At 35.4% G+C, this 22,569-nt stretch overlaps 1 protein-coding gene across 1 annotated transcript in view; it reads right to left on the minus strand.

The window, feature by feature from the left end:
* Positions 1-9,461: 9,461 nt before the first annotated feature.
* Positions 9,462-22,569, minus strand: part of THSD7B (thrombospondin type 1 domain containing 7B) — a 1,129,969-nt gene continuing 1,116,861 nt past the window's right edge. Inside the window, exons 27-28 of the mRNA XM_055123230.1 lie at positions 22,333-22,420; positions 9,462-10,622 (exon numbers count right to left, since the gene is read on the minus strand). Of these exons, the coding sequence (XP_054979205.1) occupies positions 10,541-10,622; positions 22,333-22,420 (170 nt within the window). The 3' untranslated portion in view covers positions 9,462-10,540. The remainder of the gene's footprint in view (positions 10,623-22,332; positions 22,421-22,569) is intronic.

The raw sequence follows: 22,569 nt of genomic DNA on the forward strand, positions 1-22,569 counted from the left end.
GTAAAGTGAAAATCATGTCATACAGGCAGGGTGGGGGGTGGGATGGGGGTTATTCTGGGATTCTTGGTGGTGGAACATGTGCACTGGTGAAGAGATGGGTGTTTATCACTGTATGACTGAGACTTAAACCTGAAGGCTTTGTAACTGTTCTCACAGTGATTCAATTAAAACAAAAGAAATATGTCCTCAGACAATTTTGTTGTACAAACATCACTAAATTTAATTACACGAACCTGGATAATACAGCCTACTCGATATCTTAGGTTACATGGTCAAGTCTATTGGTAATATGTGGACCTGATGAACTGTATATAAACTTCCATCTTGACTGAAGTAATTAAATTTCTACAGAAAATATGGTGTTATTGCTACCACCATTATGCTAGTTATCAGGCAGAGAAGTAAAAAAAAAGAAAATCAGGGATGAAACACTTAATCCCACTGAGTTTAGAATCTAGCAAGATACACAAAAATCAAAGTAAACTATATTTCAAGAATATTAGAAAGAAGGAAGCAGAGAGTAGGCTAAACTAAGGCAGCAGAATGCCTACTTGCTATACCATAAGGAGCACATGCAGTGGGGCTAAAGGATGCTTGCAAAACACATTTTGCATATAACAGAAAGGAAAAGATGATACTATTTCTAGGACATAAATTTTATTCTACTGAATTATTATATTTTACTGACTTTATAATATTGAATTATGCTTCAATATATACAATATATAATGCCTCACCCCCACCCCCACCTTCAGTGCCTTTAGGACAAGAAACAGCTCATTATAAGACTGAGACAGAAGTAACTGACTGAATTGCCTCTCAGACCTCTTGAGAAATTTTTGGGAGTACCAAAAAGGAGCTAAAAAATAAATAACAAAAATCGCTTCATTCCAGAAAGAGACTCTATTTACCTATAAAAGAAGGAATTTTCTCCTCAGGTTATAGCACATCAGAGGTTAAACCTGCCTGGAGATTAATAACATCTGAGATACAATCTTTACAAACTAGAGATTCACTCTGAGTTTAGGTCTTAAGATCACCACTAGAACAGAATTCTATGCCTTGATATTGTCCTGCCATGATCTAGACTTAGGACAGAAATGAAAATATCTTCTCTGCACTTTAAATGACCCATATAGTCTAACGTATAAAAATTATGTATTTTACAAAACAAGTAAGATTTCCTTACTTCCCAATGCTATTAGATTCCTGCTGCTCTAGAAATCATGCCTAAGTCAAAGTAATTTTCAAAATGTCTTAAACAATCAATGCCTCATCTATACCCTATTGTAACCCAGCCTGATAATTTAAGCAAACGAGAGTGAAATGCAAAGGATTCAATAATGCTTTTAACTTATAATTTATCCTAAGATGTTTATTATTGTCTTCCTAGAGCTATTGGAAATGTTTAAACTAAAAAATTAGTGATTCCTTTATAATGAAAACTAAGTAATTGGGATAGTCCTCCAAATACTCCCATCAGTTACTCACCAAATTCATAAAAGAAAGATAATTGTCAAAATGAGCCTGCTTTTTCAAATGTCTGTACTACTGTTTAGCTACTTACAATTCCTATTGTAAAGATTTGATTATAATAGGTTTTGGTTTAATGAAATTTTGCTCTCACCTACTATTCACGCAATCTTCAACTGCACGAATCTTAAGTAGATATGAATTGTTATTGTACATTTTATTAGTACATGCATTAAATATTTTTTTAGTAAATGTATATTCCTGCACTCAGGAATCAATCACTCATGTCTTTGTGGTTTAGGAGATCATATAGGATTATGGGGTTGGAACCCAGGTTGATCATGTGCAAGGCAAGTGCTTTACTTGCTATGTCTCTCCAGCCCCTCACTGCCTTCTTTTTAAGTCGAGATATCATGGTTTACAATATTATAAGTATTTATACTTTAGACATACAATACCATTGTCATACAACATGATAGAGTCAATAGTTCTCCACCATTGTCACATGGCTCTTCTTAATGCATAAATCCGTGGTTTGCTAGTGAGTAAGCTTGTGAAGCCTGATTATAATTTTAACATATAGAAAATGTTAATCTTTCATGGTGATGAAAACTCATCAGTAGCAGGCTGATCATAGCTGGGAAGAAAAATCAAAATGTAAAGCAATGATGATGTACTAATAATACACAGAAAATAATATTTGATGAAAAAGTTATTTGGATCTTAAAGCATGACTTTTATTTCATATGCCATTTTATATCAACTAGCAATATACCATCCTATTGCTTTCAAACTTTATAAGTGAATATTTCTTTTGAATTACTTACCATAATATTGCTTTGCTCTCCAGTCTCCTGAGAACTGTATACTTTAATTAACATGTTTATTACACACATTTCTGCTTATCTGAGTTTTCTGCTCAAAACGGATTGAAATTTGTTCCACCAAAGAAGCAAAATCAACACCATCAGTGGCTGGGTGCAGGTATATTAAAATTTCAGAGGCTTATGTATTATAACTAGCTTAACTAAACAAAGTCATAATACATACTTCAGAAAATTTCCAGGAAGGAAAACTATTTCTGTATTAGAATTAAATTCTAATAATCTGGCAGCATCTATCTATATTCTGCAATACACAAGTATGCTTTTTAGTATTATTTGAAAAGTTTTAAACTTGTTTGAAAAGAGGCATAAGCTTCCCATTTTTCTTCAACTGAAAGGCTTCATTTTAGATGTAATTAAAAATTTCTGTGTGAGTTAATGTAAACATTATTTTGTTTTCCAATTTCTAGTTAGGTGCAACTATGAAATTTTTTAACTTATAAATTTATTCATTTCATCTGTAAGATGGCCTTAGTGAACTCACAGTGATAACACAATGCTAAAATCATTTTTATCAGGGGCAGCAAAAAATGTTACATTATATTATATATTCATTTTGTATTTCTATAAATTGATAGGATACTAGTATAACTAAGTCCAATGTAGGAAGCTAAGGAATTTGATTACCATTTAAAAAGTTGATAGTTTTGGAATCTTTCTAAACTATAGGTTAAGGCAAGATTCTGGTATTGTGTTATAATATTTGAAAGCTACATTACAAAGTGAAAGCTGAAGAGTTTAAGTCCATACAGTCATTCTTATTTTAAGGAGTAGTACCAACTATTTCTTAAAGTTATAAGGTATACCTTAAAGAGGTACACTTTTTCAGGAAAAAAAAATCTTACATCATTTGATTTTTCTTTTCTTACCTCAAATCTCTGTTCATCTGATGCTCTAGATTTAGTACGAAACATCCTATGAAACTGTTTGTTTATATATAAGATATATCTCCTAGTTAACACTGAAATTAGAGCAATCATTCTAAATTACAAAATATAAATTCCACTAGAGGGCTTCAGGATCTATTCAGAAGTTCTTTTATTGTATCACAAAAATTTCGGAATAATGTAATCCTCTGTCTTTTTGTCTTAAGGTAATTTTTAATTTCTCATGTGATCTATGATTTCTTCTTGGACTCATTAGTTGGTCAGCATGTTGTTTCAGCTTTACATATTTGTAAATCTTTGAATCATCCTATTCTCTCCTTATATTGGATTTCTAGGGTCACGTAATTGTAGTTGAAAAGATTTTGGCATCTCAATATTATTAAATTTATTGAGACCTGTTTAATGGCCTAATATGCAATCTGTTCTATATCACTGTTATCACTGTCATCCCGCTGGTCATCAATTTGCTCCAACAGACACCAGTAACGTCTTCATTGTGAGACTTGTTGTTACCGTTTTTGTTAGTTTTTGGCATATCGAATACGCCACAGGGAGCTTTCCAGGCTCTGCCATGCGGGCAAGATATTCTTGATAGCTTGCTGGGCTCTCTGAGAGGGGCAGAGGAATAAAACCCGGTTGGCTGAGTGCAAGGCAAACACCCTACCGACTGTGCTATCGCTCCAGCCCATGCACAATCTGATTAAATTTTTGCAACCACATTAATTAAGAGGATTAATTATCAACAACAGCAAGGTTAGATGGTACATTCTGAAAAAAATCATGGCACACAAGTTTGGCTTAAAACCAACTAAAACCACCAGTGAATATTCAACACAAAAATCCTGGAATAAACATAGAAAGAGAAGAAAGTGGTAAGAAAATTGGTAAATGATTGTTAATTTTCTACTAAACCATATGGACATAAAGTGAACTACTAATTTCCCACTAAACCATAAGGTGATATATACAATCAATCAAGAATTTAAAGAATAATGTCAGAGACCATTAAAGACTTTAAAGAAACTTGAATTTAAGAATAACCAATGCACTCTAAAATGTTTTTTTCTTTTTATCTACAAACTGACTCTTAAATATATTAAAAACTGCTGTTTTATATATTCTGGAGAATATTCCATGTTCACAAGAGAAGAATTCATTTTTCTGCTTTTGAGTGCAATGTCCCAAGAAGAAGTCTTTTAAGTTCCTCTATTCTACTGTGTTGTTGATAACAAATATTTCATTATTGATTTTCTGTTTGGAAGCTCTAGAACTTATGAAAGAGTGAGCATCAATTTACATTACCATTATTGTTTTTCTCTGTATCATTCCCTTTATGTCTACTAATAAGTTTGCATACTTAAGTTTGGAGTGCACAACATTTACAAATGTCATCTAGTTTGATTAATCCCTTCAGCATTGTGTTATCATAATCAGAATATCATTAGCACATGCTCTTCTTTGTCCTTATTATAGTCTTTGTCTTAAAATATATTTTGTCTGATTATAGTTATCACAGTCTCCTTTTGTTCCCATTTGCTTAAAAATATTTTTCAATCCTCAAAATTAGTCTCTTTCAGGCAAAATACAGATAAGGTTGATAAATACAGTTATTTATCCCCATTGAGACAATTTCTGGTGATCTACTTTTTGTCTATTTTTAATTTGGAGCACACTTTTTAGCTCTTCATTTTCCTCTTGTCTATGTTCTGGTTTTAATCATTAGTGGTAAAACAACCACCTCCCAACTTTGATAGAGTAGCTTTGTGAAGGAGATAAAGCCTTTTATTCAGCCTGTCCTAACTTTTCTTTGTCTCTCTAACCTTTCTGGATAGTCTAAGTAACCTACTATGTTCTTCTTGGTTCCCAATAAATAAGATTATGCTGTAATTACCATTATTTTAAATAGGAAGATCTCAGTCAGTACCTGGTTCCAGGATGTTAGGAAACCAGACTCTCAGGCTCAAATTAAAGTATGTAAATGTAAATTTAGGAAAATACTGTGAAATTAGCATGTAAGCTCTGGGGAAGCAGGCAGTTAATACCTTTTTCTTTGTTATTAATACCTCTCACTTAACAGCAGACACAAGCCCTACTAACTACCAACACCAATACATGATTTAAAGACCATCCATGAGTGACCATAGTGAAAATGAACTGGAACCACACCTGTGTGAACAAGTTTCTTTCCAGGATATATTGGTGACCTGGAAACAGAAGGAGAGGGCACACAAAGAGAGTGAAAATTATCTGTTTCTAGGACCAAAGCTTCATACATATGTAAATGTCCTCTATCATGCAAACACTAATAGGTTTCATTATGCCTTTGTGCTGTGTCTTAGGAGTTAGTTGACATGAATTCCTGAGGGATATGGATTTATGGATCTTGTAGCAAGAGTCCCACGGACTAGTAAAAGCTAGATCTCTTAGGATCTTTAATATAAAAGTCTTAAAAATGACATGACATTTGATAATCTGTTTTCCATTGCTGAGAATGAAGAGATATGAGGTTGTGTGGCCACAATAGCAGCCGTGAGGTTTTGGATTTCTGTATTTTAGTATTTTAGTAACTAAGTCCAGAGCAATTTCTGCCAGAAGTTGCATCATTGCTAACTTGTACCTTTCTGCTACTTTATATTCCACATATGAGTGCAATCTTTCTATGTCTGTGTCTTTCTTTCTGACTCATTTCACTCAACATGATACTTTCTTTTTTTTTTTCTTTTTGGGTCACACCCAGCGATGCACAGGGGTCACTCCTGGCTCTGCACTCAGGAATTACCCCTGGTAGTACTCAGGGGACCATATGGGATGCTGGGAATCGAACCCGGGTCGGCCGCGTGCAAGGCAAGCGCCCTACCCGCTGTGCTATCACTCCAGCCCCTCAACATGATACTTTCCATGTTGATCCACTCACATGCAAATTTCATGACTTCATCTTTTCTAACAGTTGCATAGTATTCCCTGTTTCCTTTCCAGCAGGTCCAACTTTGGGGAGTGGGGGGAAATTCCAAACAATAATAGTGAGTTTTTTTGTTGAAATATTGAATGTAAAAGTAAAGAGAAAGTAAAGTGAAATTTATCAGCTACACAGGCAGGGTGGGGGGTGGGGGGAGGTTTACTGTGGTTCTTGGTGGTGGAATATGTGCACTGGTGAAGGGATGGGTGTTCGAGCATTGTATAACTGAGACTTAAGCCTGAAAGCTTTGTAACTTTCCACATGGTGATTCAATAAAAAAAAAAATTTAAATGACATGACAACGTTTTGTGCAGTTTCTTTCAGCTGGTGCTGTAGCTTCTACTGATTTGATTTAATATGGTCTTACTCCCCACACTCCTGCTCCTTCCCCTTTCTTTTCTGCCTGATAGGAGCTGTCTTGAAAGTTTAGTTTTTAAATCATTTTGTGGGTCTCCCAAGCAATGTTCAGTACCCAAGACTATGCCCTGCTAACCAGGAAAACTGGTTCAATTCTTTGGTCCAGTTATATAGTTACACTTGGTCCAGCTCTCCTGGAGATCACCAGGGCCATATTGGTGTGAACAATATACTTGTGGGGACCATGAAGTGCCAGAAACAGAACTTTGAACTCTTTCTCTTGCAAGGCTTGCATTTCAGCCTTTTCAGCTATTCCATTTTCAGGAGTTTCTTTCACAGAGAATTGTTCTATGAAATTGTAGATTTGGTGTACCTATGTAAGCAGTCTATTAGTAGTCTATTCTGTTTGTGAATTGTGAATCAAAGCCTTTTTTAAAATTAATGTTTATCTTAAAAGTGATACTATTTACATTTTTTTCAGTCAGATTGTTTCAGGAAAACCCTCTCAAGGCTAAAACTGTAACCTCTGTCCCAGGAGTTCTTGATTTCACTATAGATAAGAAGAGAAAGATAAGTGAAGAACATAAAGTTGTTAATTTGTTTTTGGTTTGGGGCCACACATGATCATTCTCAGGCGTTACTCTGATTCTGCACTCAGGAATTACATCTGGTGGTGCTGGGGACCTATAATGGAACCTGGTTCAGCTGTATGCAAAGCTAATACCCTACCCTAATCTGTTCTCTATGCTTTGTATGAAGGTTTTCAAGAAAAAAATGATTGGAGATGAAATTAGGAGATTTTAGTTATTGATCTGTTGAAAGGACAGGATATAAAAGTAACTTGTCTTGTATAAATAAAGAGATGTTTGCTTAAGGGGATAAAAGAATGTTTTAGTTGTTAAGCTTTGCATTATCTACACAATGGGATAGTTTTTCCAGGAAAGGAAAGAATTACTTTCAGATTTCTTTCTTTTAAGAAAATTGCATATCACAGTGACATTGATTATATTATGTCTCAAGACAACTGTGGCAGAGGGCTCTAAATAATTCTGTCATAAGTTCTCAGCTTTAAGTCATATAACTAATCACCTGAGGCAATATTATCATGAAAACATAATAAAATTATTTAAAATAAGATATTTAAAAGCCATTACATAACACTTAATTATCTTATTAAAATTACTTCATTATAGGCAGTTTTCATTTCCAATTACTAGGGTATATAAAAACTTATGTAGTAAGTTTTGTATTATAATATGAAAACATACAGTATTGATTGACAGATGAGTAATGGTACTATTTCTTATTATATATAATGCATATAATATGTAGTTCATATATCTAAGCCTAATTCTATGCTAAATTCAAGCATTTTATCTATATCATGTTCTTTTATCTATATCATGCTCTTCTCTATCAAATAGCTATTTTGGAGAGGCATTTTGCAGTGGTTATGATAATCTTGATTCTTCTTTTCCCTCCAAATTCTCATATTTCATTATTAATTTCTAAAGACAGCATTAGAAAAAAGTTACTGCATATAAATTAGCTAAAATATTGATCTTTAATATTCTCAAACACTTGTGAATTACTGCCTGCTTCTCTAATATTTGGCATACTTTGTAAATTTTTATCCAAAAAGGGATAATTGTGCTTCTTTTCAGCAGTATTAAAGGCCGTTAGGACCCAATTCATAACTGATATCTGTTGACAAGATAGGATGATGTATTGGCAGGGACCATACCAGGAAAGGTAATCTCAGACAGCCCACATATATAGCACAGACTGAAGAAGGGTCATACTCATTTTAGTATTGAAAACCTACCACTGAGGGTAAACTTGAGATACTGATATCACATGTGAGACATGTGTTGGCATGAAGCCAAAAGGATATTATAGGAGACTCTTTTTTATATACAAGAATGTGTTGGACGGAAGCTGGAATCCTAGTCAGTTTAAAGCCAAACCTCCTACACTCCAGGATCGAGTTGTTGGCTTTGAAGGTTGGGAGTGTCATGCCTGTAACCAATTGGGGGACATTAAAAATATGGTCTTAACAGAGCTGGGTGTAATAATTATATGTAAAGCATGTTTCCTCTCAACCATATTTCCATCATTTTTATTATATAAAAATAGAAGTAGTGGGGCCAGGGATATAGAACATAGATTGCCTTGCACACAGCTGACCTTGGTTTGATCTTTGTATAGCGTATGGTTCTTCAAAGGCCATCCCTCCACCAGGAGTGACTCTAGAGTGTTGAGTCAAGAATAAGCCCTGAAAATCCCCCAAACAAGACCAAAATAGGCATACTGCATCATGTTAAACAGTTAAAAGTAAACTACTAAACATTATTTTTATCTTTTGTGGCAAACTTGTTGAACAGAAAAATATAAGGGAAAAATGTTTGCAGAATAAAATAGGGCACAGTCAGGCTATATTTCTGAAGCAGGGTCTCTTGAACCAAGATGAATCTTTTGCCCAAATACTATTGTTTCCTCAAACATACTATTGAAAGAATTTAATAGCTTTCATTTAATTTCAAATCCACAGTGCCACTGGATAAATATTCAGTGTTAAAATGGTTACTAGAAATCATAGTATAAATTAGAACTCATTGTATAACATGTCTAACATTCTTATTTTCTTGGGCCATTCATATATTAGAATTTGCATTAGTTCAATTTTTCTAATATCTAAGAGTTACAGGTCTTAGAATCTAATCCTTATACTTGTAGTTTATACTATTTTAAAATGTATCAACACCTCTAGTGTTAATAATGTGGCTTAAGATTTCTTTTCTCTGACAGTGTTTTATGATTTTCAACTCCAAAACAGTGACATAGGTTATCTTACTAAAACTATAGCTCATTAAAAGTGAGTAAATCTAAAAAGCCAACATCACAGTCTCTTGAGAACTTTATTTGTTATAAATACAAGTCATTACCACAAGATGGCATCTTCTTTCTTTCAACATCAATTGCAAACAACTATCTTCATAAAATGATTTCAGCTTTTTAATATGTTGTTTTAGATAGTGAAACCTTATAAAACCAAGACTTGCTACAAACAGGATTGGTGTTTGATGTATATTAAATGAAGCCAGATAATTAAATTAAAAAAAGAATTTATAAATATCAAGATAAGAAAATTGAAATTACAAAAGCAGAGTTTATCATCATTGAACTGAATTACAACTGTGTGTGGTTAATGATGTATCTACATGGCTAAGTTTTTTCTAATATACAATTTATTAATCAAATTATCTATCTCATTCTCCAACATAACCACTTATTTCATTTCTACATCCTAACATTCAAAACACATTTCATTCAGAAACCTATCTTTCACCTAGCCCAACAATTACAATCACTCCATTTTTCAGTAGATGCAAGCCACAGTGCCATCAACCCCTGGCTACAAAATAAAATGCAATATTTAAAAGTATAAACTCAGAGAACTTCTGAAATGGTACCCTATTCTCTCTGTGTTCATGAAAATAGGCAATCCAATTTGAAAGTCTTTGAACCAATGTAAACGCTAGAAAACTCAGTGTTGAAATATGGGAAGAATAAAGACTTGCACTAATATAGTGCATAACAATACAGTGTCAGACTCATTTACAGAAAATGCCTTGATTTCACTTTCCTCCAGATTGTCATCATGCTGCTGAAGATAAATTTACTCAAGTCTGTGGGAATTTCATCATGTTTTCTTCCTCCTGATTCCAAGTAGGAAGAGAAGGATTTTCAGGTCGCTTGGGAAAATAAAAAAAATAACACTCACACCCACAAATTGAAAGCAAATGGCAGACCTAACAATCCTTGACTCCATGTCCAAATGAAGTTGAGGCAATACTTGTAGTATTTGTATTCTGCCCAATATATCACATTGTGAGATTCCTCAAAAAACTGAGAAGTCTGAGAGCTACAAAAGAGAAAGCAGTTAAGGCAGTTGATGTCTACATTTGGATTTCTTTTTCAGGTTACATGTCTAAGTCTCCATCGTAGGCTAAGGTCAGAGGCTTCTGTTGGGGAGGTGTGCTTTGATGTGGTTTTGGCTTCTTGCTGCAAAGAGAAAATAATTTTTCAGATAAAGAAAATACATAGAACTCTGTCAAAGTCATTTTTGAGACAGAAATACTAGTGGTTAAATGTCAAAATATTTATTTCTCTGGACCAGTATCTTTATTACTTTTCTAGTGCATATATAAGCGTGTGTGCATGTATGTGTGTGAATGTGTGTGTTTCTGTGTGTTTAAAAATCCATCATTCTTTCAAAACCTATGAGATTCATTGGAAACAATGAGTTTATTTAGGCCTATTTTCTTGTTCTTATTTATGTGTAGTAATGTGAACATCTGCTGCTCACCAACTCCTAAGTTAACAAATTTCCCACCACAGATGTCTGACACCAAAAGCAGCTGGAGAAGCCAGACAGACTGTCCCCTGCCTTAACACTGGCTTATATTTTAAACAAACATGCTTCTATTTTGGCCTGAAACATTTAGCTGCCAAGTCACCAAACAAGAATTCACTGACTTCACATCAAACAGTCTGACCTAAACTCTTTCACTTAGGTCTGCAACTTTACCATTTCAGGGAGGGTTGTTACTGCTTCTCAGAGTGAGAGAGTGAAGCTGAGTAACATTCCCAAGTCACACAGTGATATTCCAGATCAGGGGCAAAATGTGCTGCTTTGATGTTGGTATGGGCAGTTCTCATTTTATGTATGAATATTTGTGGTTATATCCTACCACAGAAACCCTTGCTCCTTGTCTTCTTTCTATACTAATTGTTTTACAGAAACATCTTATTTTTCATTAAGCATATACAGTCTTAAATACAGTGATGAGTATTTTAAATCAAATATCTCAATGAATTTTAGAACAACTCTGAGAAAGAAGCACAGGATTATTACTACCTTACAGATACATACTAAAGGGGTCAGTGACCTTCAAAAGTCAGTGAGTGACAAGTATGATATACACTTGAATATGCTTGCATGCTTTTGAACTCTTTGTCTCAATAAACCAGACAGCAATGGGTTGAATAACTTTTTATATGTTTAATTTAAATTTAAATTTTTAACATGCATTCCAATTCCATTTTAGAACATACACAAGTTTGCATAACCATCACCTCTTGTAGTTGCTGAGCATTTTTATCCCCCCAAAAGGAAATTCTCTACTAATGAAGCAATGCTTTCCCTATACACACACCTTGCCACTCATTTTTCAGCTTTCTGTCTGTTCAGGTTTGCCTATTCTTGTTATTTATTTATCTGTGTACTTGTATACACGATCATTTCCTACATGGTCTTTGTATCTAACTTTTTCACTGGATGGTTAATAGAAAATTTATGATTCTTGAACTTTACCATCATGAAAATAAAACTGTTTGATGAAATGGCTGTAAAGTGGAATTTCCTAGTATAAAATGTTCTATTTCTAGTTCAAAGATAAATATTTTTCTTGTTTGAAGCAAATATTTGAGCTAAAAGGATAAGTTTAAAATGAAGGGATGAAGGGAGAGAAAACTGAGGCAGTGGTAAAGAGAAAAACCACTCTAGTGGGGTTGTGCTATTTGAATGCTGAATACGGGAAACCTTGTCATGGACAGTAATGTAAAATTGTGAATCATGGTGACTGAAATTAAATATTAAATGAACTACAATGATTCAGTAAAATGAAAAAACCACAGGGGACAGTAACCAACCCCAGCCCCTGGGATGGAGGTGTTCAATAAATGATTGTCCCAGTGCCGGGTATAGGCTGTCAAAAGATACCTTCCAAACAGAAGCTGAGGAGGCGGGCAGAAAGAGGATTTTACATCCTATGCAATAATGTCTGGCCTCTGATGCTTCCCAGGCTCTATTTTTTTCCAACGGGAAATGACTGAAAAATTTTCTAAATACCATTCAATTTAACTCTACATGAATAACTCGGTAAATTGCTGAACCTAATCTCTAACAAGGATCCAGATTGAAATGAGGTTCCAAGCAATTCACAGAACTCTAACAGCACTAAGAAATTACAAAAAAATGATAGTTTAAGGCAACTGGGAATGACATGGTGCACCTGCCCCAGCGGTGACAGTAGTGCTAGAGGAGAATGGTCCTAACATCAGAAAACAGGAAACTCTGAAATGAGAACAGAAATTGCCCCTATCAAAGTCACATGTTCAAAGTCACACGTTTGTTGTTGTTTGCTTTTGTTTTTGTAGTTGGGAGGTAAGTAGAGGGAGGATAACTATAGGTGCCACCAGAGATTTTTCTCAGTACAGTCTAGATTGGAATTTGCTTGGGCTATCGGGCAAAGAGAAATGGGGAAATTGGGAGATTTTTAAACTTAGCCAGCCTCTATAAGGAGAGTGTAGAAAATTCTGCTTGAATTTTTTTTTACAAATTATGTCTTTCCCCTTCAAACCTGGTAATTTTTTAGGTTTCTTGCTATATCAGGAACTGAACCCAGTACCTGGAATGTTCAAAGCATATTCTCAATCATTTGAGTCAAATCCCTAGCCCTACAGAGCTATTTTATGCTATTTTTCATATATGAAATTATGAATAGAAAGAAAAAATGGGGTGTCTTATATGTAGTCCTTTGATTACCATGGACCTTGTGTTTCTGTGCTGAAGATCTAAGTTTCCTATGTATCTTTAACTTCTGACTTTATGGATACTAAAAGCACAACTGTGAATATAAACCTTTCATAGAATTTAAGGGTCTCTAGTATTGGAAACTACTGAAGAATATGGTACAATGCTAGTTCAATAAGTGTTACGAAGCTTCATGTAGAGCTATAAAGATTCTAAGGGAGAAGTTGAGTGGCAGGGCTACCCTTGGTAAAATCAACAGTAGGAAAACTGGTTTTAATTTTCCCAAGTTCCTTTTCTCTCAATTCTGTCATTCATTTAAAAATTCAATACATACTTAAAAAAATTTTCCCCCCCTCAACTCAGATATCAGACAAGGGGTAGCTGCCTCAATAACTACGAACCCACAAAGGTCTGGGGCAGAGCTTCATCCATACCCTGCCACTACCCATCCTTTAGCCACCATGAACATCTTTAATCTATCACACTGCTCCTTCCAGTTAGGCCCAGGTGCAATCTCATCACTCTTTTTAATGGAGCACTCCTGACACTATCCTGACACTTACTGTTACTATTAGCTGAGCACAGGAATAAACCAACAGGCATCCCTGGCTGTAAGATATTATTGACTGGCATATTTTTCAGTGACCTCTTCCCCAGTCATTTGCATTTCAGCAAAGGATAAACCCATTAAGCCAGAAAAGCGAGCTTATTATGAACTGACAGGTAAGCTGCTGGCATTTCTCAGCACTTGAAATCAAGCTATAGGAGGTATCCCCAGGCCAGTAAAGATTATCTTGATGAAAACAGAAAATAGACATTTAGAAGTAACATGAAAGTGTCATCCTTTAGACATGGGCGCCACTCAAACTTGGACATAATGGGAGCTCATTTTCTTAGATGTGCTGTGCAGGGCAAAATTGATGTACTTTTCCAGAGTGACTTTCTGGCACTATATCTAGACTAACTATATGTTCATTCAGTGGTCACCTCCACTAAATTCCCTCCTGCTCTTCATTGCCAGGGGAGTTAGGTACATTGGTAATATTTTCAAAACTCTGAACTCAACTGGCTGATGAGCGAAGTCTTCTAAGAAGATACATTTTCTAAAGAGAATTTACCAGTCGCATTATTAACAGTTTTTATCCAAAATAGACACCTAAAATTAGTATTTTATTACAGTTCTCTTGTCCTAACAGCCTTCTTTTGGAGGTTAAAAAAAAGTCATCAAAATGTCACCTCCTCTGTTTCTGAAAGCTATTTAATAGTAGTGGCCCTGAGATAAATATCACTTGACTTCGATAGGCAGTTAATATATATTAGTAAATAATGTGTGTTTTGATATGCATATGTTTGTTCTTAGTCTTATTTAATTTGATAAACATGAATACTATGTTTAGGATTATTCCAGGAGAGCAGTTAAGTGAACATATACTCTTGGGTATATGATTAAAAAAAAAGTCGACTTTTATCAGACTTTAATAAGAGACAGTAAGTTAAAAAAGATAAGTTATTTAAGTATTGATAACAGAAACACCTCATCAGGTTATTGTGAGGGCTAAACAAAGCAATTTGTGTGAGATCCTTTTTTGTTATTTTTTGAAATATTAGATTTTTTTCTGGCCTTTGTCTCTAGAAATCATGGACAATAGATTATTTAACAAATAAGTGAATAAGGAAAAATAAATAAAAACATCAAAATTGTGCTTTATTGGTAAGGCTTAGCCATAACATCCCTCATATCCTTTCACCACAAAGCCCTTATAATACAGAGATATATTTTAAAATAGAGATCATAGATATGCAGCACTGTAGCACTGTCATCCCATTGATCATCGATTTGCTCAAGCGGACACCAGTAACATCTCCATTGTGAGACTTATTACTGTTTTTGGTATATCAAATATGCCATAGGTAGCCTGCCAGGCTGTACCGTGCGGGTGAGATACTCTCTGTAGCTTGTCAGGCTCTCTGAGAGGGGTGGAGGAATCAAACCCAGGTTGGCCGAATACAAGGCAAATGCCCTACCTGCTGTGCTATCGCTCTAGCTCCACCCCCACATCATAGATATATATAGAACTAATTTAAGCACCCAAAAGTGTAATTTCACTAATATATATGAATAAGTCCTTGGATCTGAGAAGAAAATCTCTGAAACAGTAAAGCAAGCAGATTCACAAAACTTGCTCTATCTTAAAAGAGTAATTTTGAGTTTGGAAATGTGAATGAAAGCAATAGCAGTATGACTTCTGAATGTGAATTTTAAAAAGTACAAAATTAAATAAAGTATAGTGAATATATAATGTCGATAATGTGAATTTATGACTAAGCATATTTAGTGCATACTGTATACATCAATTTAATCAATTTACTATTCTAATTAAATTCAATAAAATAGATATTAAAATATTTGTTTTTATGTATCACAAAGGGGGATAAACATAATAGAAAGTAAATTTTAACTACTGTCTAAGTTCATTTGAGAGATCTTAGTCAACTGGCAAGAAATAGAATGAGACGTTGATTTTTGTTGTTGTTTTTGGGTTATACCAAGTGATGCTCAAACATAACTACTGGCTATGCACTCAAGAATTATACCTGGTAGTGCTCAGGGGACCATATGCAATGCTGGGGGTTTGCCATGTGCAAGGCAGCACACTACCCAATAAGTACTATCTCTCCAGTCCCTGGAACTTTGATTTCTTAATAATAGGATGCTACTATTTTGAGGAGAAGAGAGGCTAAACAAATGACTATATTTGAGGAAGAGCAATATGAGTATAAATTGAGGTGGCTATGAAAAAAATAGATCTGAGCAATGACAGAAATATTAATTCAATTTAGTTTCATAAAAAAGGAAAATAACATTGATCTTTCATATGAAAACATCTCTAGAACATTGTTAGCAAAATGCAATGGTGTAATTAATCCCCAGTGCCTTAAAGGACATCAGAAAATATTTCTGCTGAAAAGCCTCAAAGTTGCTTATTGCTATGGGAATTAAGGTAAATATAATTTTAAGTCAGAAGGAATGAGGAAATGTAAAAAGATAAAATTTATGAGCTTCATTTAATGTTAATTTTGGATTGCTTGTGTATTTCAGTGAAAAATACAATGCTGAATCAGAGATACAGGTATTAAGAAGCAGTGGCATGTAAGCTATTTACAAACTCCTTTGCAATATAATTACAATATACCAGGTTATTGCTTTGAGAGTAGTTTTTCATCTGTCAATTTTTTTTTAACCTTTAAAATTTTATTGAATCACCATGAGTTAGTTACAAGCTTTCATGCTTGGGTTACAATCTCACAATAACCTAACACCCATCCCTCTACCAGTGCACATTCCCCACCACCAATATCCCAAGTATACCCCCCCTTTCCCACCCTCCCCCTGCCTCTAAAGCGACAATATTCCCCATACTCTCTCTCTATTTTTGGGCATTACAGCATGCAACACAGACACTGAGAGGTCATCATGTTTGGTCCATTATCTACTTTCGGCATGCATCTCCCATCCCAACTGGTTCCTCTAGCCATCAGAAGGGATTAGTGATCCCTTCTCTATTCCATCTGCCTTCTCCCCTCTGCTCATGAAGCAGTCTTCCAGCTATGGGGCAATCCCCCTGGCCCTTGTATCTACCGTCCTTGGGTGTCAGCCTCATGTGATGCTACCCTACACTCCACAAATGAGTGCAATCCCTCTATGTCTGTCCCTCTCTTTCTGACTCATTTCACTTAGCATGATACTCTCCATGTTTATCCATTTATAAGCAAATTTCATGACTTCATCTCTTCATCTCTCCTAACAGCTGCATAGTATTCCATTGCGTAGATGTACCAAAGTTACTTTAACCAGTCATCTGTTTTAGGCACTCGGGTGGTTTCCAGATTTTGGCTATTGTGAACAGTGCTGCAATGAACATATAGGTACAGATGTCATTTCTACTGTGCTCTTTTGCATCCTCGGGATCCTAGAAGTGGTATTGTGGGGTCATATGGAAGCTCAATTTCAAGTTTTTGAAGGACTGTCCATATTGTTTTCCAAGAAGGCTGGACCAGTCAGCAGTCCCACCAACATTGAAGGAGTATCCCTTTTTCCTCACATCCACACCAGCCCTGGTTGCTTTTGTTCTTTTGAATGTGTGCCAGTCTCTGTGGTGTGAGATGATATCTCATTGTTGTTTTGATTTGCATCTCCCTGATGACTAGGGATGTGGAGCATTTTTTCATGTGCCTTTGGGCCATTTGTATTTCTTTTTTGAAGAAACTTCTATTCGTTTATTCTCCCCATTTTTTGATGGGGTTTGAGGTTTTTTCTTATACAATTCTACAAGTGTCTTGTATATCCTGGATAGTTATCCCTTATCAGATGGGTATTGGGTAAATATTCTTTCCCATTGTGTGGGCTCTTTCTGTATTTTGGTCACTGTTTCTTTTGAAGTGCAGAAGCTTCTTAGTTTGATGTAGTCCCATTTGTTTATGTTTGCTTCCACTTGCATGGTCAGTGCTGTTTCGTCCTTAAAGATGCTTTTAGCTTCAATGTTGTGGAGAGTTCTGCCTACATTTTCTTCTATGAACCTTATAGATTCGTGTCTGATATTGAGGTCTTTAATCCACTTTGATCTGACTTTTGTGCCTGGCATTAGACAGAGGTCAGAGTTCATTTTTTTGCAGGTAGCTATCCAGTTTTCCCAGCACCACTTGTTGAAGAGGCTTTCCTTGTTTCACGTTGCATTTCTTGCTCCTTTGTCAAAGATTAAGTGGCCATATATTTGGAGGTCTGTGACAGGATATCCAACTCTGTTCCATTGGTCTGCAGGTCTGTTTTTATCCCAATACCATGCTGTTTTAATTAATACTGCTTTGTAGTAGAGTTTGAAGTTGGGAAAGGAGATACCACCCATCTTCTTTTTTCCAAGGATTGCTTTAGCTATTCGTGGGGGGTTATTTTTCCATATAAATTTCAGGAGTGTTTTGTCTATTTCTTTGAAAACTGTCATGGGCATCCTGATAGGGACTGCATTAAATTTGTATAGTGCTTTGGGCAGTATTGCCATTTTGATAATGTTAATTCTTCCCATCCATGAGCAGGGGATGTGTCTCCATTTCCTAGTGTCCTCCTTTATTTCTTGAAGTAGTGTTTTGTAATTTTTCTTGTATAGGTCCTTCACCTCTTTGGTTAAGCTGATTCCAAGGTACTTGATCTTCTGAGGTACTGTTGTGAATGGGATTGCTTTTTAAGGTCTCTTTCTTCTCTTTCATTATTTGTATAGAAGAAAGCCATGGACATTTGGGTGTTGATTTTGTAGCCTGCCACTTTACTATATTGACTTATTGTTTCTAGGAGCTTTTCTGTAGAGTCTTTAGGGTTTTCCAAGTACTATATGGTACTATTACCATATCATCTGCAAATAGTGATAACTTGATTTCTTACTTTCCTATCTGTATGCCCTTGATATCCTTTTTCTTGTCTCACTGCTATGGCCAGGACTTCCAATACTACATTGAATAGGAGTGGCGAAAGCGGGCAACCTTGTCTTGTTCCCGATCTTAGAGGGAAGGCTTTCAGTTTTTCCCCATTGAGAATGATACTTGCCATGGGCTTTTGGTAGATGGCTTTTCCTGTATTGAGGAAAGTTCCTTTGATGCCCATTCTCCTGAGAATTTTCATCATAAACGGGTGCTGCTGAATCTTGTCAAATGCTTTCTCTGCATCTATTGATATGATTATATGGTTTTTATGATTTCTTTTATTAATATGATGAATTATGTTGATTGACTTGCAAGTGTTAAGCCATCCTTGAATCCCTGGGATGAATCCTACTTGGTCATTGTGTATGATCTTTTTGATGAGTTGTTGGATTCTATTTGTTAGTATTTTGTTGAGGATCTTTGCATCTGTGTTCATCAGGGATATTGGTCTGTAATTCTCTTTCTTTGTGGTATCTTTGTCTGTTTTTGGTATCAGGGTGATATTTGCTTCAAAAAAACTGTTTGGAAGTGTTTTTGATACTTCAATTTCCTGGAAAAGCTTAAAGAGGATTGGGAATAAGTCCTCTTTAAAGGTTTGGAAGAATTCACTAGTAAATCCATCTGGGCCAGGACTTTTATGCTTGGGGAGACTTTTTATTACTGTTTCAATTTCTTTGATGGTGATAGGTCTGTTCAGGTATTTCAGGTCTTCTTGGTTCAGCCTTGGGAGACTATAGGAGTCTAGAAATTTATCCATTTCCTCGAGGTTTTCATGTTTCATGGCATAAAGATTCTCAAAGTAATCTCTGAGAATCCTTTGAATTTCTGTAATTTCTGTTGTAATGTCCCCCTTTTCATTTCTAATTCTATGTATTAGGGTTTTCTCTCTCCCTTTTTTTGTGAGTCTTGCTAGAGGTATATTTATCTTGTTTATTTCCTCAAAGAACCAGTTCTTGGTTTCATTAATCTTTCGGATCGATTTTTTTGGTTTCCATCTCATTAATTTCTTCTCTGAGTTTTATTATTTCCTTCCTCCTGTTCGGTTTGGGCTCCTTTTGTTGGTTATTCTCCATCTCTTAAACTGTGAGGTTAGGTTACTTATGTGGGCTCGCTCCTCCTTCCTAAGGAATGCTTGTAGAGCTATGAACTTTCCTCTTAACACAGCTTTTGCTGTGTCCCATAGGTTTTGGTAACTCGTGTCCTTATTGTCATTCGTTTCCAGGAATCTTTTGATTTCCTCTCTAAGCCACTCATTGTTCAATAGTGAACTGTTTAATTTCAGGTGTTTGATTTCATTTTCTGTTCGTGTGTGTGATTTATTTCTAATTTCAGCGCATCATGGTCTGAAAAGATTGTTGATACAATCTCTATCTTCTTAATTTTATGGAGGTATGTTTTGTGGCTCAGCATGTGGTCTATCTTGGAGAATGTTCCACGCACACTTGAGAAGAATGTATATTCAGCTTTTTGAGGATGAAGTGTCCAGTATATATTTACTAAATCCCTTTCTTCCATTTCTTCCCTCAGATGCTGTATGTCCTTGTTAAGCTTGAGTCTGGTTGATCTATCATGAGATGATAAAGTAGTGTTGAAGTCTCCCACTAGAATTGTGTTGCTATTGATGTTTTCTTCAAGTCTATGAGTAGTTGTTTTAAGTACTTTGCTGGTCCTTCATTAGGTGCATATATATTTAGTATTGTTAGTTCTTCCTGTCATACAGATCCTTTTATCAATAATAAATGCATCTGCCAAATTTTCATGCCCTTTTTTACCTTTAATTTAATTCCTTTCCTTTTTTATTCCTATCATCCTATCGCTCTCTAAACTTTATTCAAGTCTCTTCCCTTTTGGTGAAGACCTAAGCAATACTTAAAAATGATCACCCAAGCATAAAAATTGATTAAATCATTTGATTATAGGATAAATAAACAAAGATATTTGTAGGATTACATGGTGTTTGTCCTTTCAGTCTTGCCACAGGGAACTTAGTTTACCTTAGAGCAATGGCTTTTCTGTATGGATACAGGAAGACAGTTAATGTTATGCTTTGTAACTTGGGAGCCGATTGACTCCAATAATATTTACTCCCGTGTGTCTGCTTTCTCAACTCAGTTGTATTAGTTCCTAGCACCCCAGAAGCAGGGTCCTGACGAGGGACAGAATAGATCCAGGCAAGCTGTGAGCTACCCTGGCATCGAAATGGGCCAGGCCAAAGTGCCACAATACTCAACTAAGTTGAGAGCATGGTCATAGACAAATGCTGTCATGGTCCAAAATTAACAATGAGACTAGGACCCTGCTGTGGTTAGGAAGACTAATCTGGCCTGAGGACTGTTTTCTGGAATATATATGTCCTCAGGAAGAACCAAACTTTAAGTCTGATATATCTCTTACTGTGCTCATACAGAATGACATTGCTAGAAATATTATAAGTAAATTTACTATAACTATTTAAGCATATTACTAGCTGAGGAAGGAAGAAAAGGACATACCCTGACACACCCTTGTTTGGACCCTACCCTTGACTGGATCTCCTAGTAATCTCCTTAGATGAGATTTTGTTAATCTCCTGGAGAAATGGTCTTACCCTTCTTTGTTGATTTGTTAATGTTCAACCCACCTTTGTGTTACTGCCCTATGTAATTTGCTATATAAACTAAGAAAGACTGTGGGGGAAGATGGGGGAGACAGAGGAGATAGAGGGGGAGATGCACAAGAAGACATGGGAGAAGAACAGAGAAACAGGGAGACGATACAAGAGAAGGCACAGAAGTCACACAGGAAGACACAGAAGGAGACAACACAGACAGAAGAAGACACAGAAGCAGAAACAGAGAGAGGTCGGAAAAGACCAGAGGAGAGACCACAAAGACAGAGACAGAGAGACAGACAGAAGAGAGCACAGTGGCACACACAGAAGCAGAGCACAAGGAGGAGCATCCTGATCCAGTCCATAGACAGTGGCTCGAGAACACCAAACAAGTGTGGCGCGTTCGAGACTGCCCGGAGTGCCCGAGGACAACACCACACATCATTGCATCTCCCCCTCCCGCATGCTCCACCTTTGTAATTTTTTACAGATACTACTTTTTACTATAATACTGCAGAAAGATTAGTTGAATCTAATTTCTAGGCATTCCATTTCTAACACTCTGGGTGATAGAAAAAATAAAAATCATCTAAATTTCTCCACTGTATTTTTACTGAGCAAGTTCATAGATTTATAAGCCTATGTGTTCTTAGAAACAATCTGAGGCTAAATAAACAAAGGTTAGAATTGAATTAAGATTTAAATTAGTAAAATTTTAAAGAAAATAGTCGAAAAAGATACCAAATAAAAAAAGTAGAGAGTTCTTCTTAAGAAGTCAATAAAATATTCTTAGCACACCTAAAAGCATTCAAATATATTTTATACAATCAGAAAATCTTCAGTTACTGAGAATAATGACATTTTTGGAAATTGTTGCTTACAAAATGGAATTCCCATATTCCTAGCTGAATCTTTGAAAATGTAAAGAAAACTATCAGGTGAGAATAATAAATAGTAGTTATCTCCTATTTCAGCTATTCAATAATTTTGTTGGTGATTATTGATAGATTAAACGGTCTTATTATAGTAACCAAAGAAAAACATATTTTTCTTTAATATAACGTGCAATTTTATAAAAATATAATCATAGACTTTGAACAGAGTTTAGTACTTACCAAACAAGATAGGAAGTAAATACTAGGAAAATCATGATAAGAAAACCACCACCTGAAACTCCATAAACCCAATTTTTTACTCGGCCATCTGTTTAAAAGAGAGTTAAAATAACAATCTTAGCAGGCATAAAAATTAATAATCTAAATTCACAATGTACTTCTCAGCTTAATTTTGCACTGCAAAAGTCAAAATACTTAGACATTTTGAATTAATATGCCTGTAATGTCATATATATA

Source organism: Sorex araneus, chromosome X (genome assembly GCF_027595985.1).
Source record: "Sorex araneus isolate mSorAra2 chromosome X, mSorAra2.pri, whole genome shotgun sequence".
NCBI classification, from domain to species: domain Eukaryota; kingdom Metazoa; phylum Chordata; class Mammalia; order Eulipotyphla; family Soricidae; genus Sorex; species Sorex araneus.